The sequence below is a fragment of the Haliotis rufescens genome, unplaced genomic scaffold, assembly GCF_023055435.1.
Source record: "Haliotis rufescens isolate VD_foot unplaced genomic scaffold, xgHalRufe1.0.p SCAF_5, whole genome shotgun sequence".
Lineage (NCBI taxonomy): Eukaryota > Metazoa > Mollusca > Gastropoda > Lepetellida > Haliotidae > Haliotis > Haliotis rufescens.
The window spans coordinates 44,891,558-44,908,695 of record NW_025964223.1 but is presented as its reverse complement, the minus strand read 5'-3'; the positions used below and the strand labels follow the sequence as shown (position 1 = coordinate 44,908,695).

The following is a 17,138-nucleotide window of genomic DNA, read 5'->3' as shown; positions in this document are numbered from 1 at the left end:
TTACATTGTCAGCGGAATATGATTTCTAATCAGGCAAACACAAAACTACTGTTACGGACTGTATGACTGATTCACAATTGACTGATTTAAAAAGCATAGTCTGGAATGGAAGTCGCTAATTTGAAACTAGTGCCGCAATGCTTATGAAAGCTGCTTTCTTAGTGGCTAATGTCGATTTCCTGTCAGTAATTTCATTGGTCGGTCAACGTTCGCGAAAGGTCGTTCTGACGTGACCTGTAATGGGATGTCCTCAGCGGAAGCGAGAACTTGTATCCGACTTGAGATTGAGGTAATCTAGGCATGCGATTAATCCTGTTTTGTTTATATAAAGCAGTAATTGTGTTTTTAGCAGAGTGTGCAGCATACGAACATTATCAGCACGAACTGAAAGAAAAATACGTGCAGATTCTTACCCGGAGTGAAACCACGTATTCAAAACTCAATGATGATGTTTCTTGCTAAGTAAAATAGACGTTTCTTGAAAAGCGCACTTTGCAATTTTGTCATTACTGCAAGTAATATTCCTCATCGGCGGAATGGATTGTTTTCATTTTATATGTATTTGCATACATGCGGTTATCTTCGTGATTCTAGTATGTGGCGAGGACTTTAATCGTTACTATAAGGATAACGCTATTTTTCGGGGCATTATCATTTGCAGAAGCCCGAGGTTTTCCATAACTGCCCGACGAAGGAGGGCAGTTGAAAAGACCGAGGGCTTCTGCATATGATAATTCCCTGCAAAAGAGCGTTACCGTTATTATAGCTAAAATTGATGGAATTTGTTATCAAATAAAAAGAAACAACATCGGTTTTGAAACATTTACTGCAATCAACACGAATGTCAATGACCCCATTTTACAAATATGAAAACGTCATAGAACAAACCAGATGACGTCACTATAATACCTGACGTCACTTTCTCTACCCTATGACGTCACCTAACGGGCTTGATAATGTCCCGTCGTCAAGCACTATGAGGGCATTATCAAATTACAGTGGCCCGCTCATTTCTGATAACGTGCGGGCGGTTTAATGATAATTCTATCCATTTTAGCTATAATACTGAATGATTCAAAATACCCAGGGTTAACTCGGGTTAGGTAGCACTATAAGTTCTACATTCTGTGATCAATGTTTAGGTGTCACAATAAACAGGGTGCCCCCGTAGGGATTCCGGGCTATTATAGGTCCTCAGTAACCCAACGGTTGTATGTGGCGAGGAAGTGGATCGGATGGTTATGATCGGTCAGTTTGGTTGACTTTGTCGTACCCCGACAGCAATCCTAGCGCGACGTCCGCTTTGTGAATTACACTCTGTCATGATTGGGCATGCAATGTCGCAGTCGCTTGCTCCAGGGTGCTGTTGTACAAAACAAACTGAGGGGTACGACTACCGTAAGTCTATCTTAAGGTATGGCAGTTCCGATAACCTTAGCGCTGATATCGCTCTGTGCAACGGCACCAAGATCCCTAGCTGTTCCCGTCCTCGTCTTCAGGTGATCATAGTTGTACACGGACTGCATTTCATCCAGAAACATGGCTGCTGAAGCCATCGTGTCATATTCCACACTAGACTCGGGACGCTGACTTGTTCTACGCAGACAGCTGTAGTTATTAGTATTCATACTCTCGATATCACGTCCAGGTACCTCATAATGCGATGTTGGCAATGTACCAGTGCCATTGTCTGTACAAGACTTGGGACGCTGACTTGTCGTACGCAGATGTTCGTAACTGTGACGGTCACCTTTCTGGCTACAGCATGTATATGAGACGATATGCTGTGATGGATCCGCACGTAAATTGAATGTAACTGTGTTGTAGTTATCACGAGGTGTGGGAAGCAGATTCTGACGACCCAGATGGTCGTTGGTGTAGGAACTACTGCTCGCACAACCGTGTGGTAGGCTATGGGTCGACGGATCAGTGTGTACTTGAACAATGTCGTAGTTGTCTCCAGACGATGTGATAGTCACAACTTGTCCATGTGCTGGTTCTGAAGGACGTTTTGCCAGATCTTGGAGCTCATGTATTGGGATGTTTTCCGGATCACTTGAAGGCCTGAAAAGATTCCAAGATATGATGCATGATTGACCTTCTGGATAGGCGCAAAAAAGAATGTTGCATAATGAATATACGTCGTGTTGATCAAGTAGTAGTTTAGAAATAAATGCAAATATAGGATAACAAAAAAGATAAGTGTTCGAAAGACGGGCAGACAACAGAATTTCAGTAACAAGCCACCAGCTTATAATAGATAATTATAGCATGAAGAATCACGCACGGGAGTACTGTATATGAATATAACACTTTCATTCATGAAACAAAGTGTTTGTTGTTTCTAATTATATTTGGTGTCTCCCGCCGTGATATTGCTCGAATATTGCTAAAAGCGGCTTAAAACCATACTCACTCACTCACTCTTATATGTGTAGGCTTTTGCTAACAACACAACCGCATATTATGGAGGACTATAGCATCTTCTCTTTGCGTTAGCTGTGTGAATTTCATAATTATAAGATATGGATATCCAGGGTAATCTGTCGAGAGGTATATTTTTCTTATAGTGGCATATTGTTCTCATGTGAATATCACATGGTATTCATCTCCAAATTAATTCAAGGTTTTTCAGAAAACTCCGTACACTCCAACAAGTGACTTTAACATTAAGAGGTTTTGACGAGGTGACTGTGCGAGCCAATATTTCACTGATCTGGTCAAAAAGAGGGAGTCTGCTATTCTCCCAAAGTACCGAATAATTATATATAAAGCGTGTTCATAAAGAGACAAAGATACCGTTACAAAAATATATTTGGTCAGTTTCAATTAATTAGTTGTACATATGTTTGCTCAAACTATACTATTGATTATTAATCGTTTCCGAATCGTGTTCCTCATTAAGTAATGGTGATAATTAACTCTATCAATGTTTACGTTTGCTAAAAACACAAACTGACAAAGAAACTTCATGTCTATCGATTGCTTAGACAAAGATGTAAATCCCGTCTGAGATCCCTTTTGAACAAGTCCATTGAATACAATGACCTTTTCGCCTTTTACGTGAACGCCCACGAATTCCATACATGTGTATCAAATGAGTGAGTGAGTGAGTGAGTTGGGTTTAACGCCGCTTGTAACATTATTCCAGTTATATCACGGCGTGTCGGCTTAATTCGGGAGGAAAGCCCGAAGTGATGCAGGTCTCGGACGTTTACCACTTCGGTGAAACCCACGAGCACGGGTATGGTGCTGACAAACCTAGAAACATAATCGGGGCGAACCGGGATTCGAACCCACAATCACAGGTTTCTGCCCAAGGGACGCAACTCTGCACAGCGAATCGTGGTGCCTTAGATGACTGGGCCACCCGTGCCCCCGTGTTATTGTACAATGCACAATCAGGATGTATTCGGTTTTAACTAAAAAAATTGTAATGTTAAAATGAATTACAAAATAACCACACTGCATTATGTGAACATCGTATGACACAATTAACAAAACCAAATTTAAGAAAGGTCCTTATTTAGGATGCTAAACCAGGACAAACTCACCATCGTTTAGAAAGAGAATAATTACTTCCTTGTTATATAACTGCTACCAACGACCATAGTTTATCACCTATACATATTCGTTTTACTTCCCGAACTTTCCCAGTTAACTTATTTCATACATTTGCATACAATTGAGATCCGGGAAGATCCGGGGTAGAATAGGTCTTCAGGAACACATTCTTGCCGTAAAAGGCAACGGTGCTTGTCCCAAGAGGCGACTAACGGGATCGGGTGGTCAGGCTCGCTGACTTGGTTTATGCTTGTCATCGTATCTTCATAAGATTTTTTCCCAATGGACTGCTGGTGCAGCTTAACATTGAAGTCGCTCTGAATGTGACAGTAATACGTAGGATATCGTGAATGATGACGAGGTATGTGTTGAAGCAACAAATCAATATTATTTCTGTCCACAAACCCTTTACTTGTGTAACATATATGACCACAGTCATAACTTTAAGTCGGGACAGAACCTAGTAGGGGATTCACATTTGTCACAAATGACTTTGGCAGATTCCGTTGCTACCTGTTCTTACTTGCAATAACAGCTGAATGAATCTTTCTTTCTTTCCCATCGGACCAAGCTAACCATGACATTGTTTGGTTTGACATTCACGCGAACATGCTGTATTTTTGTTTGTGTTTAATAGAATATATTCAATCAAGCCAAGCGGCAATCACAATTGAAACAAGGAAAAATATATTTATTGTTTCCTGTAGAGGAAATAATCATGTTCAGAGATAGGACAACCTGATATAAACGTAGAGACTTTCTCATTCTCTTGGACTGTATAGTTTCTACATGCATCAGTAGAGCCAACATAGTGTTTTCATTTTGTCACTCACTCATTATGGAGTCACACAATCCTTCCTCCTATACATCGGCATCATTGTGATAATAACAATGCCATATTTAGACTTGTCACGAACACAAAATTTAATGTTTTCGATTGCTATCAAATTTGTATTATCACTATACTGAACCTTTTTACTCCTGTCTCCCATGTATAACAATGCGATTTCTTGGCCCTGGAAATAGAAATCCCCGTCGAAATCCATGTAATCACATATGTGCTATGGCATATGTTTACAAAGGTAACTCAGACGTTATCATTATTTTTTGTCATATAAAATAATTTAACACGGCCATTTAACAGCTTTAACTCTGAAAAATGTATATGAACACTTTCATTACTTTCATGCAATTGAATGTGAACTCAGCCCTCGTCTCGTAATTTTACGTATACTTTCCAATTCCAGCAGCTCCAGCCTTTGGTGTCTTCATTTCACAACTTTTGAGGCACAATCGAGCATGATCTTTGCCCAGGGAGAGGCAATGGTGTCACAGCAGCTCGGTACATTGATCAAGTCTTGAGACCACACGCGATACCTCATTTGGCACGTCGCCGCAACCACGAGTTTCAGCATGATAACGCCCGTGCCCACACTGCGAGAGCAACAAGAGACTTCGTACAGCAGAATGGCATCAGAACCATGCAGTGGCCTGCCCTCAATTCCGATTTAAATCCAATTGAGCACCTGTGGGACGAGATTCAAAGACGGCTGAATGACGTCCGACCAAGGCCGACAACTGCAGCTGAACTGCGTCAGGCGTTCCTCAGAGTGTGGGCTCAAGTGCCTATGGCTTTCATCAACCGCCTCATCCATTCCATGTATCGACGTTGCACGGCAGTCATCAATGCACATGGCGGACACACGAGATACTGACTGGTGATGCCATTTCTTCAGCGACTAGTGTTGTGTTTCAATTTAAGAACATTTGACACTTTGATTTCAACCTTGATGATCAGTTTTGCCAAGTTTCATCTTTTTAATATGTCTCAAGGTATGTTTACAATGTTTGGACGAATAAGGTTTCTCATATATCTATCCATGGTGACGTTTCTTTTGTGGTTCAGTATATTTCACATGACAGTTCTGGTACAAAAAATTGTTATTCGACACTGTTTTGTGTTTTAATATCATTAATTTTGATGTGCAACGACGTTAATAGTTTTTTTTTTATCACGTTCAAGACTTTATTAAAAATTAAATAAAGTTAAAACTATCAACACCGTTTGGCCTCTGAGGTTTTGAAGATTTGTCTCCCTTTGTCCCTTAACGTCTTAGGTTGTCAGTGTTAAGTTTTGAGTTTTAAGTTTTGACATGACATATGCGACAAAGATTCCAAATAGTGTAAATCTTTCGGCATAATAAATTCGTTATGGTGTCTTTAGTTGCCGTATACGGTGTCATATTAGGTTAGCAGAAAAATATGGCACCGTAAACGGCAACTAAAGACACCATAACCAATAAGAACACGTTGGGCGTGGGAGCATGCGTATGGTGCGGACATATCTAGAAACATAACCTGGGGAAGATTTAAATCCACGATCAATATATTCTGGCACACCTAAGGATTGCTGCGACTCAGACGACTGCTGTCTACTCGTGTAACAGACACTGTGGTATACTCGTGTAACAGACGCCGTGGTATACTAGGGTAACAGACACCGTGGTATACTCGGGTGACAGACACCGTGGTATACTATGGTAACAGACACCGCGGTATATTCGGGTAACATACACTGTGGAATACTAGAGTAACAGACACCGTGGTATATTGGTGGTATACTAGTGTAACAGATACGGTAGTATTCTCGTGTAACAGGTGCTGTTGTATATTCGTGTGACAGACGCTGTGGTATACTCGTGTAACAGACACTGTGGTATACTCGTGTAACAGACACTGTGGTATGCTCGTGTAACAGATACTGTGGTGTATTCGTGTGACAGACACTGTGGTATACTCGTGTAACAGACACTTTGGTATGCTCCTGTAACAGATACTGTTGTATATTCGTGTTACAGACACTGTGGTATACTCGTGCAACAAACTCTGTGGTATACTCGTGTAATAGACACTGTGGTATGCTCGTGTAACAGATACTGTTATATTCGTGTGACAGACACTTTGGTATATACGTGTAACATACACTGTGGTATACTCGTGTAACAGATACTGTGGTATATTCTGTGACAGACACTGTGGTATATTCGTGTAACAGATACTGTGGTATGCTCGTGTAGCAGATACTGCGGTATACTCGAGTAATAGACTGTCCGCACAATGAACAGACAGTCATCACAAGGTCTGCCATATAAAACTTACCCGCGGCTACAGACAGTAACGACAGCGACGAATACAAGGAGCATCAACAGCCCAGCGCCAACACCGCCGGCGATTTCAACAACTGAAACACATATATTTTCAATTACCTTTCTTGTTGACGGCCAATATTATGTTTAACACAGGTGTGAAGGTGGATGTTTTTAATACAGTTCATAACACGTGATATTATACATAATCCAATCACAACGCACCACTTCTCACAACTTAGATTCCCGAGTGGAACAGGTTGAGCACACGTCTTTTTGTGTATCGCTGTTATGTATGGTGAACATGTCAATGGCTGTTCCCCCGAGATTTAACAAAGATGTAGATGGTTATAATTATTCAACAGCACTGTTCCATACTGACCTATTGTTACCATGTTTGCATGAATGTTAAATTCAAACTGAACCATTTCATGATATTTGAATTTCGGTCATAGACGGTTGCTACCGGTGGAGCAGGACACGCTCACCGTTCCGCGAACACCTGGTGTCATCATTATTGCAAGGTGATTCATAAGCATAGGCTAATGATACAGTCGGAATCGTACACTGAATTCTAATTTTAGCACCGTTCTTTTTCGATGATTATGCAAATGGTTTTATCGCTTTTATTAATAATGAAAGATTGATGAACTTTTCTACACCGTTGTTGGTGTCTGGTTATAATGTATCTACTTAAAAGCTGCAAGACGGATGTAACGACACCTATCATTGGTGTATGTTGATACCTTTTCGTTATATTATCGAAAATAACCCTGAATGCATGGGAAGTTTAGTTGAGTTTACAAGGTTAAGATTATTGATTGAATGAAACAGGAAGCTATCTACTGTTCAAGTTGTAACTTGAAACGTTTACGAGTTGTAATTACGTTGTCGGTGACATAGCATGTATAATCACGAAATCTTGTGATCTGGACATCCGAGATATATCATACGCCTATGAACCGTGTTCTGAGTGTTTTATGATTAAAGCCACGTTCAGCAATATTCAAGCGGCGGCCCGTAAATAAGGACACCTTTCAAACAATAATTAGTATTATGAAGAACGTCCTACGCCGCCGAGGACCATGCCAACACCATCCTATCCATCTTGTCCCTCTTAAGGATCTGCCAGTTAATGGTTTTTTTGTTGGTATATGGGTTTGTTAGAGGTGGAATACTTTTGTACTTGTTCCAGTGCTTCAACTGAGATATTATATTAATGTAAAGTAGGCATCCACAACAAAATTTTCAGGATCTCCATGGGACATTTTATTATTTTCTTTTTAAGGTACCAGGCATGATTTCCGGGGACAAAAGGTTTCTAAATAATCCCAAGCACATCTCCAGAATATCAAATGGCCTATCATTTGCGACATACATGTAGCTCTATGCTATTGGGATCAAAATATTATTCCACATGGATCAGGGAAGTTATGTTGTCAATAGTCGATTACAATGTTCTTACCAGGGAGAGAAGTATCCTGCTTGACGTTAAGGCTTGATCCTGTCGTGAATGGAGACGTCGGCGTATTTTCAGATACAGGTTCACCGCTGTAGGAGACATTTGTAGTCGTTGTACGATGGGTACCAATGCATACAGTTCTTATAGTTGATGCTGAAATAGAAGAAGACCTGCTGCCAAAAGGTGTCCTAAAACTGATATGTGCAGGCTTAATTGCTCATGAAACATAATTTCCAAAACATGAATATATTACATTCTCATATTCTTAGGGAAGCGACATGCTGGGAGTGTTACATGGGGTAAAACAGTACGGACTATCATACATATGTGATCTGTTTGCAATTGGGTTTGGTTGTCTTATAATTAGTCACCTTGGATCACGAGAATAGTGTATATTAATATATAAAATCTAATTGATGGGATTCATTTACTTAGTGATCAGAGTCACTCTAATTATGAAATATCTGGTTCATGTGTAGACATAATAGATCGTGAGTTATGCTCTCTTTAGTGTATTTTAGAAACAAAACGCTAGACCGTCATGCCCTCCTACCAAAAACACACATTGTCATGAAAATTGTGTGATTGGCGGGTGCTTACGGTAGGGCGGGATATGGTCACCGTTGTCGCGAACACCTGGTGTCATCACTGATTTTCATTAAATTATCTATATACCTTTCATCACTATTTTGCCTTTGACGCTCAATTGAATCTGTTTCGGTAGCTAATCTGACTGATTTTGCTCTGGCGTTGGCGGTTTGAATTATGACAGACATACATATCATCACAAGATCCTTTAAATTTAGTTTATACATGTACCTGGACTCCCTGTCTGAACCTTCAAGCATTTACTGACATCCGCAGTGTTGGAGGTGAACGAAACCACATAAGTATCATGAGGCACAAAATTGTGTTCATAAACTGTCGTTGTACAGTTTCTTGTCGAACCACCTGGAACCGTCACTGTTCCTCCACAGGTAGAAGAAAGGGCAACGATTGTAAATGTGACCAGTCCTCCATCACCGATCATTGTCAAATTACAGTCACACCGCTGTACGTTTCCCGTCGGTGCGGCATACAGGTGGAAGTTTGATGCTGGTTCTGTTGATCTAGCTCTTTCGTCACACATCTCGATCTCTGTAAAACAGCGTTGGATGTTTTAACGCAGTGGTAATTTGATGACACTTCAGATTCTTATTCAGTGTATAAGCGGTAGTAATGTAAAGTTGTGATGAAGTTACAAATGTTCCATGTGATTGTAATAAGGATATTGCTATGATATCGGAAATGTGTAATATTATATATTCATATTTAGGAGTTTTGTTACCTGTAAAATCATTGTCCCCTCCACATGAGACCACTGTAAAGACAAATATTTTTTTTACAAGATTATTGTGTGTGGCTGTGCAACAATTGTACATGCATGTAAAGTGATATATATTATCTTCTGAAAGTCTTATTTTGGACCAATGCTTACTTTGCTCATAATAAAAAGTATTTAAAAATTGTGTTTCAACTATGTTTTAATTAAATTTTATTTGCATACATAATACAGTAATAAATATAAATATGTACATGTTACAGTATGTTTCTATGTTTCACCAAAGCCTCTTAAATGATTGGTACGGTAAACTAAATGTGCTTTTACACAACATATCCTGGTTTATATCTGGTATGAATACCTGGTATCATAACGATTTTATAGCGATACGTACACATGAGTTTCCAAGTTCCATCACAAACCATGGACGTTGGAGTAATTTTTCTTTTTGATGAAAGAAATGTTATGATGTTTTAGAAAATGTAAATGGAACCTTATATGGGAGATGTTTTCCCCATATTTCGCATCCGCAGAGAAGAAATCATATAACAATGCTGTCAAAAAGCCGCAATTGACATTCAAGTAATAAGTTTAATTTCCGTCCTTGACATAGCTTTAGTTGCTTGTTCTAAAAACATTTTCTTCATTATAGTGAATTATTATTTTAAAAAAAAGCATTTATAAAAATTAACTTTCACCAAAACATCATGACCAATTATACTTATAAACATGTTATTTTTGGTTTTAATACAAATATGTTATTTTGTAAAAGTTAATGCTTTCTGAAAATCCACAAACGCACGGAATAATTTCTTTTCTACAGCTTTTAATAATTCCCCATTATTTTTAAGGTTTGGGTTGACATAAAACCTTATAACAATATTTTCTGGGAACGTATTGTCCGGCGTTAACATTTTATTTTCAAATACTACTACCTGTGCAATACCACTGCTTTCTCCACCATTACTCATAATTATAATCTTAAAATCGTCGGTCATATGAACTTGAGCCTAAACTTGAACAACTTTTTAGTCTGTTGCAGACATTGCGAACACACAGATGTCAACAATGAGGATTATTGTTTGATTGTTCTTACTCGCCGATTGGCGCACTTTAAATATGCATCTACTTATTACTATGTCACGGGGTCATTATTTCGCTCGTGCCACGTCTAGTGACCTCATCGCTGCCCGGTTTTTTAATTCCGAAATCTCTCGGTAAAGTCCGGCGGTTGTACAGTGTCATTACATTTTGTGTCAGGGAATAAGTGGCCCGATTATTTCATTCTCTTGTGATTTAATGTCACTCTCATACCATAAATTGACTGGATGTATGTGATATCCTACATCTCCGCTACCTTATTTTTATTCTGAAAATGTTTTGTAACAACGATTTCCAAAATTAGGGGAATTTATATGTACACTCAGATATTTCTCAAGTAGTTTTGATCATTTATGCCTCATCAATAACTGTAAATAGCTTGTTGTAAATCGTTAATGTTACCGTTGGAAAGTGTATGTTCGGCGCTTTAATTTGATACTTACATCTTCAGAATAGATGTAGTAGTGAACTATAGTTAGCTCTTCGTGTTTTCCCCATGTTTAGAAACCCACGTTGGCTAAGCGCCTCAGTCTATTGTATTCCCCGGCTGTCCAGGAGAGATTGACCACAATGAGGATCGCACACAGTATATTTATGCTTCTGGATTCGTTAGGGGTCGTTTGTACGGGTCGATGTACTACTGGGTGGTCACGTTCGAAACTCAGGTGTTGTTAGTTAGCGGTTACGGACACTTTTCGATCTGGTATTGACATACTCTTGTTGTATTGGGGGAAGTAGTTAGGGTTTCCAATACTTACGTTTTCTAGTAATCCGTGGATAACCAACCTTCCCGTGTCTAGCAACATGTATTTGGGAATTTTACTTTTACTTTTTAATTTTACTCCTAGCTCAGTCAAAGTGACTGAATCTTTAGTCTGTTAGGCTAGTTTGATATTCAGACGTTCTCGTCTATTTTTATAATAGACTTAATTTATGGTAAAGCCCTCTAAGTTTATTTTCCTTTATTTAACCCAGTCGAGGTTATTCACTCATTCGCGAAATCTAATGAAGACATATTTCCCCACCACACCTTTTTTTAAATTACAAGATTTTTTTTTACCCTATTTTAAACCCATTCGCTCCTTAACACTGTCGCTAGCAATCGATACGTAAGTACACATGTACCAACTCGTGTATGCTGGGAGGTCTGAACGCTCTGCGATATTTCGTTCCCTACCAAGAGTTAGCGAGTGTGCCATACCCACATCACCTAATTGTATTTTGGTACCTTGTGGGGAGAAATTAGGCGATCTGGGAGGACACCATACGACCCAATCGTTTCATCGGGATATGAGCTGCGACAGCTGTTTCATTTTTCTGCATGATTCAAAGGGATGAATTTAATAATAATACGAAGATATTTGAGAGTGTTATCAACATGGTAGAGGAAGTACACTTACCCGTTGACATTTATCCACAACCTGCTTTGTCTGGACAACCCAACTCGTGTTGTAATGACTCCCAAAAGCTACATATATATATTATTCGTTCTCCGTTTATACGTATATCTATCTTCGTGAACTTCATTATTATATGTAGATGGTCTCATAAATTCTTGCGAAAAGGCTTCTGCTAAAATAAAGAATACTGCAAAGGACGATTATCGTGTTCATGCATGCTTGCACTTTTTAAGTGTGAAGAAACACTATTTTGAAACGAGGAATGCGGAGACTGAATTGAGATCAACACGCATGTGTGGAATTTAATAAAATTTGATAGTATCGATTGTCAATTTGTCAGTAAGCGTTGTGTTCATATCTCGGGATTTATTACGGTTAAAGACATTATTGTTATCTGTAACCGGACGTATTTCAAGTCACCCATATGGTCATGAGCGTGAGTTGGTGAGTGGGCATGGTATCACATCGTATTTAGCAATATTTCAGCAATGGACCTGACAGAATGTACCCATGTCGGGAATCGAACCCGGGCCTTCTGCGTGACGAGCGAACGCTTTAAGTACTGGGTCACCCCACCACACCTCTGACTCTAAGAGTGAGTGAGTGAGTATGGTTTTACGCCGCTTTTAGCAATATTCCAGCAATATCACGGCGGGTACACCAGAAATGGGCTTCACACATTGTACCCATGTCGGGAATCGAGCCCGAGCCTTCAGCGTGACGAACGAACGCTTTAACCACTAGGCTACCCGACCGCCCCTCTGACTCTAAGAAAGAAAGCGTACATAACTACCTCTAACGTACTAGAAAAACTTGATATTACAAAACAAAGTCAAAGAGGTAGAATCATACAACTTTCATATCATATTCGATGCATGTATTGTACAGAATCCACGACTAAAAATAAATTTACGAGCACTTGGCTTACTCATCAGTAAGTTATCAACACAGACCAATCTAATTTCAAACTGAAGTGATGTAGTCGTGTCGAATAGAGATCACATACATATGTTAAAGGTCTCTGTTTCCAAACGCCACAATTTGGTGTGCAGGTCTCTTAGACATGTCGGAATAGCATGATCGTTGGTTCGAACACTAGTATATCGATCCGGTAGAATAATATAAAAGCTCCTATGGGGTGGAAGCTGGAGCTTGAACTAAAACCAACCCACATACACATGTGTACTTAGGCAACCATGGGCACTGACATTCAGTTATTCTATATCCTGCATGTACGGTTAGTGAGCATGCCCTCCTCGGACAAACAGAGTTCACGTAACAATAATACTGTGAAGTGAAGTTTAACATTACCTGTCTCGATCATATCCAGAAAATGAAACCAACCCAGTATGACACAGAGACATCTCTTCCTGTCCATAACTCCGGAGTGGATAAAACTTGTCATGGACGTGACATACCATATGTATATTCACTTACTTCCTTGTGTGTAGGGGCACGGGCACGGGTGGTTCAAAAGGTTAGTCATTAAATTCAATGACATAGTGAAAAATAGAGTACTTAACTTTTCTTATTATGATTTCCTGTGCTTGCCTACGTTTTCCAAGTTGCTTCATAGACACCTAGGTTTGGAAGGGGCACGGGTGGCCCAGTCGTCTAAGGCGCCGCGATTCGCTGTGTAGAGTTGCGTCCCTTGGGCACGCCAGAAACCTATGATTGTGGGCTCGAATCCCGGTTCGCCCCGATTATGTTTCTAGGTTTGTCAGCACCATAGCCGTGCTCGTGGGTTTCACCGAAGTGGTAAACGTCTGAGACCTGCATCACTTCGGGCTTTCCTCCCACATCAAGCTGACACGCCGTGATATAACTGCAATACTGTTAAAAGCGGCGTTAAACCCAAAATCACTCACTCACTCACTCCTTGTGTGTAGGCTACGATGAGGTCAACCCACATGTAACAATGGTAATATGTTTTTCACTCAAACTTAATTTATTGAGGTAAGCAAAACACACAGAAATGTATTATAGCTTACAAAAGGCATTGCATATATACTCTGCAAAAAACAGAAACTCCCAAATGACTTTAGATGTATATTTGAAGTATCATATAAATAATCAATAGAGGGTGATCGGCTTTTCAAACTTGACACACATCATTATCATTGACCCAGGCCCCACGAGAGTCCAGAACTGACTGGCATATTCGTCCCATGGAAGCAATCAGATCCCGAATTGTGGCATGAGGAATGTTCACCAACTCTGCCTGCAGTGCTTGTGCCAACTGTTGGTGGTCATATGATTGTTGCTGACGTGCACGATGTCGTTGATCAAGTGCATCCCATAAATGTTCGATTGGTTGAAATCTGGAGACCTGGAGGGCCATGACGGGGCCTGGATGTTGTGATTCCTGAAAAAGGCTATTGCAAGTCTAGCCGTGTGAAGTCTGGCGTTGTCATTATGTTCGGTTGATGCATAATAGGAAGGGCGTGTGGCCGGAGAATATCATTCGTGTAACGTTGTATCGTTAAAGTCCCCAAAACTTCCACAAAGTCTGTTCTACCAGTGCACAAGATGGCTGCCCACATCATCACACTACCACCACTAAATCTGTCCACTTCCTGTATGCAGTTTCCTATGGCGCCTATAAACACGTCGTCTACCATCCTTACGGCGAAGCATTAAACGTGACTCGTTACTAAACCGAACTTGCAATTGCCTCCATCGCAGTCGTGGCCATAGTCTATGACCTTCACACCATTGACGTCGCAGCCAATGATGCAGACCCGTCAAACTGACACCTCGAATTGGTCGTCTAGCGTAAACAGTTCCTCTCTGTCTGGCCTGATATCCTACGCAATCCTGGTATTGTCGTACTGGTAGAGGTGGCCGTGGTTGTTCTTTCACGCAACTGACGTAGCCTAATGAATCTGTCCTGTGCTCTAGTGGTGACACGTGGTCGACTGTAACTGGGAAGGTCCCGTGGTGTCCCGTGTATATGATAACGGTTTCACAGTCTTGTAATGGTGCTTTGTACTACAGCGATCATTCTCCTGTTTGCAGTCGGCCGATATCGTTGTTGCGTTGGGCTTCCGTCAGTCGTGGCATGATTTTGCTGTTCATTTGCTATTCATTTGCTGTAAGATTGTGATGGCAAACAAATGAAAACTAAACGTTTTGATAGCCCAACAAGTGATGTTGCACGTGCATGTCATGTTCGTGTGTTTCGGCTACAGGCTCTCACGTGGTTGTATTTGTTGGTATCATACTTGTCGTCGTGAATTCCCACTGAGGTAAACATAACGTTTGTTATCCTCCCCCGTTAACCGACATGGTGTAATTTAACTTAAAACACCAACACGGTTTCATTAACCCTAAATTATTCACTCATTTATAGTCAATTTTCATAGACAAGAGGTGCGGCCGGGTAGCCTAGTGGTTAAAGCGTTCGCTCGTCACGCTGAAGACCCGGGTTCGATTCCCGACATGGGTACAATACGTGAGGCCCATTTCTGGTGTCCCCCGCCGTGATATTGCTGGAATATTGCTAAAAGCGGCGTAAAACATACTCACTCACTCATAGACAAGTTTGCGCTCTACACATACACTTCTGTGCACAATTACTTATCTTTACCTTCCTGGACTTTCCGCATGTATAGGTAGGTGGAGGGTATGACTGTTCACGGCAGAGTTACCCCTGCGCGAGGTCACTCAACTATACACAAGGGGTTATATAGTTGATATGTATAACTGGCACAACACGTATCTACATGAAGAATACATATTTGTTTGGAGAATGTCGTCGAATTAATGTTGCATTAACACCTCAAACCAGACTTATAGATACAATATTTACATAAGAAATCTTAGCTATAGCAGCTATCATGTTGAGTCTGATTGTAGTGTATTTGAGCAATATAGTTAGGCCATGCAAAGTAAATCTGTCATTGATTTTCATTTGATAAAGATATGATATGATACAAAGTTGATGGGCATTCTAAAGTTGTGCTGGGTGCAGGGGTTCAGGGGTTTTACAATGTGTGTCAATACCTGCTTTCAACGGCACCATTGGGCTCGGAGCGTGGATGATATTCGATGAAAAGTTTATTTTATAAATGTGACCTGAACCACATTTCAAGTAAATAAGTGACAAGTATGTTCTACACAAATGTAGTCTTAACATCAGGAGCGTCAAACACTGTAAGAGTTTATGAATGTCCTAGCTAGAAACCGCCTCCGTGGTCTAGTGGTAGAGCGTCCGCCCGGAGAGCGGAAGGTCCGGGGTTCGAACCCCGACCGCTTCATACCAAAAGACGTTAAAAGATGGTACTTGTTGTTACCCTGTCTGGCGCTCGGCATTAAGGGGTTTAAACAAGGACTAGTCGGCTCGGAGTCAGTATACTGTATCTGAGTAGGGTATTCATGTTAAACTGCGGCATGGTATCTCAGTGAGCTAGCACTATAAATCGGCATCAGTCCGGACTAGAACAAGCAGCCACACAAACACAAACACATACACGTACATGCACGTCGCTATATAAGTGCAATAATCTTGGACGCGACGTTAAACCAATTTCACCTCACCTCACCTCACCTAGCTAGAATCCTAGAATTCCCTCTATCCGAGAGGACTAGCTTCCACGTGAGATAGTGTGTATCAATACTGTGTTACATGTTTATCAATTTTAATTCATTGTATCAAGGAAAACATCGACATGTGTGTCAGTTCGTGTCGTATTATTTACCGCTATTTTGACGTGTTAGTTCAAAGTAATCGAGGCGTTATTTGCAACCGCCCTTTGCTTGCACGCACCACTGAGTTTGAATACCGCATCATGACCTGATCCGTCGATTTATTTCCCTGTGTTTCAAAACCTTCCTGGTTGTACACAATAGTTGCCTGTGAGCATGTTCCCGCACACACACTACATACAGATATCCGATAGTGGATAGTTTTTCACTCGATTATCAACAACAACTTTGTTTGACTTGCCAGATAAACATTCGTGTTGTACAACATGAAGTGTAGAGAACCGTATTTAAAGGCAACCATCAAGCTACACACAAAGGCTGGAGGACAGACACTGAGCAATATTCCAGTCATATGACGGTGGCCTCTAAATAATCGATTCTGGACTAGACAATCCAGTGTTTGTTATTGCGAGCTGTGACACAACGTCGGTCGTTTC

The 17,138-nt window shown here is 40.5% G+C and overlaps 1 protein-coding gene across 1 annotated transcript; it reads right to left on the bottom strand.

Annotated features, from left to right (window-relative positions):
• Positions 1–920: 920 nt before the first annotated feature.
• LOC124140068 lies at positions 921–13,400 on the bottom strand. Its single transcript, XM_046507421.2, has 6 exons — positions 13,306–13,400; positions 9,500–9,532; positions 8,992–9,309; positions 8,176–8,325; positions 6,724–6,805; positions 921–2,064 (listed from the first exon to the last, which is right to left on the bottom strand). The coding sequence occupies exons 1-6, from the start codon at positions 13,397–13,399 to the stop codon at positions 1,410–1,412; spliced, it is 1,332 nt and encodes a 443-aa protein (XP_046363377.2). The 5' UTR covers position 13,400; the 3' UTR covers positions 921–1,409.
• Positions 13,401–17,138: the final 3,738 nt, after the last annotated feature.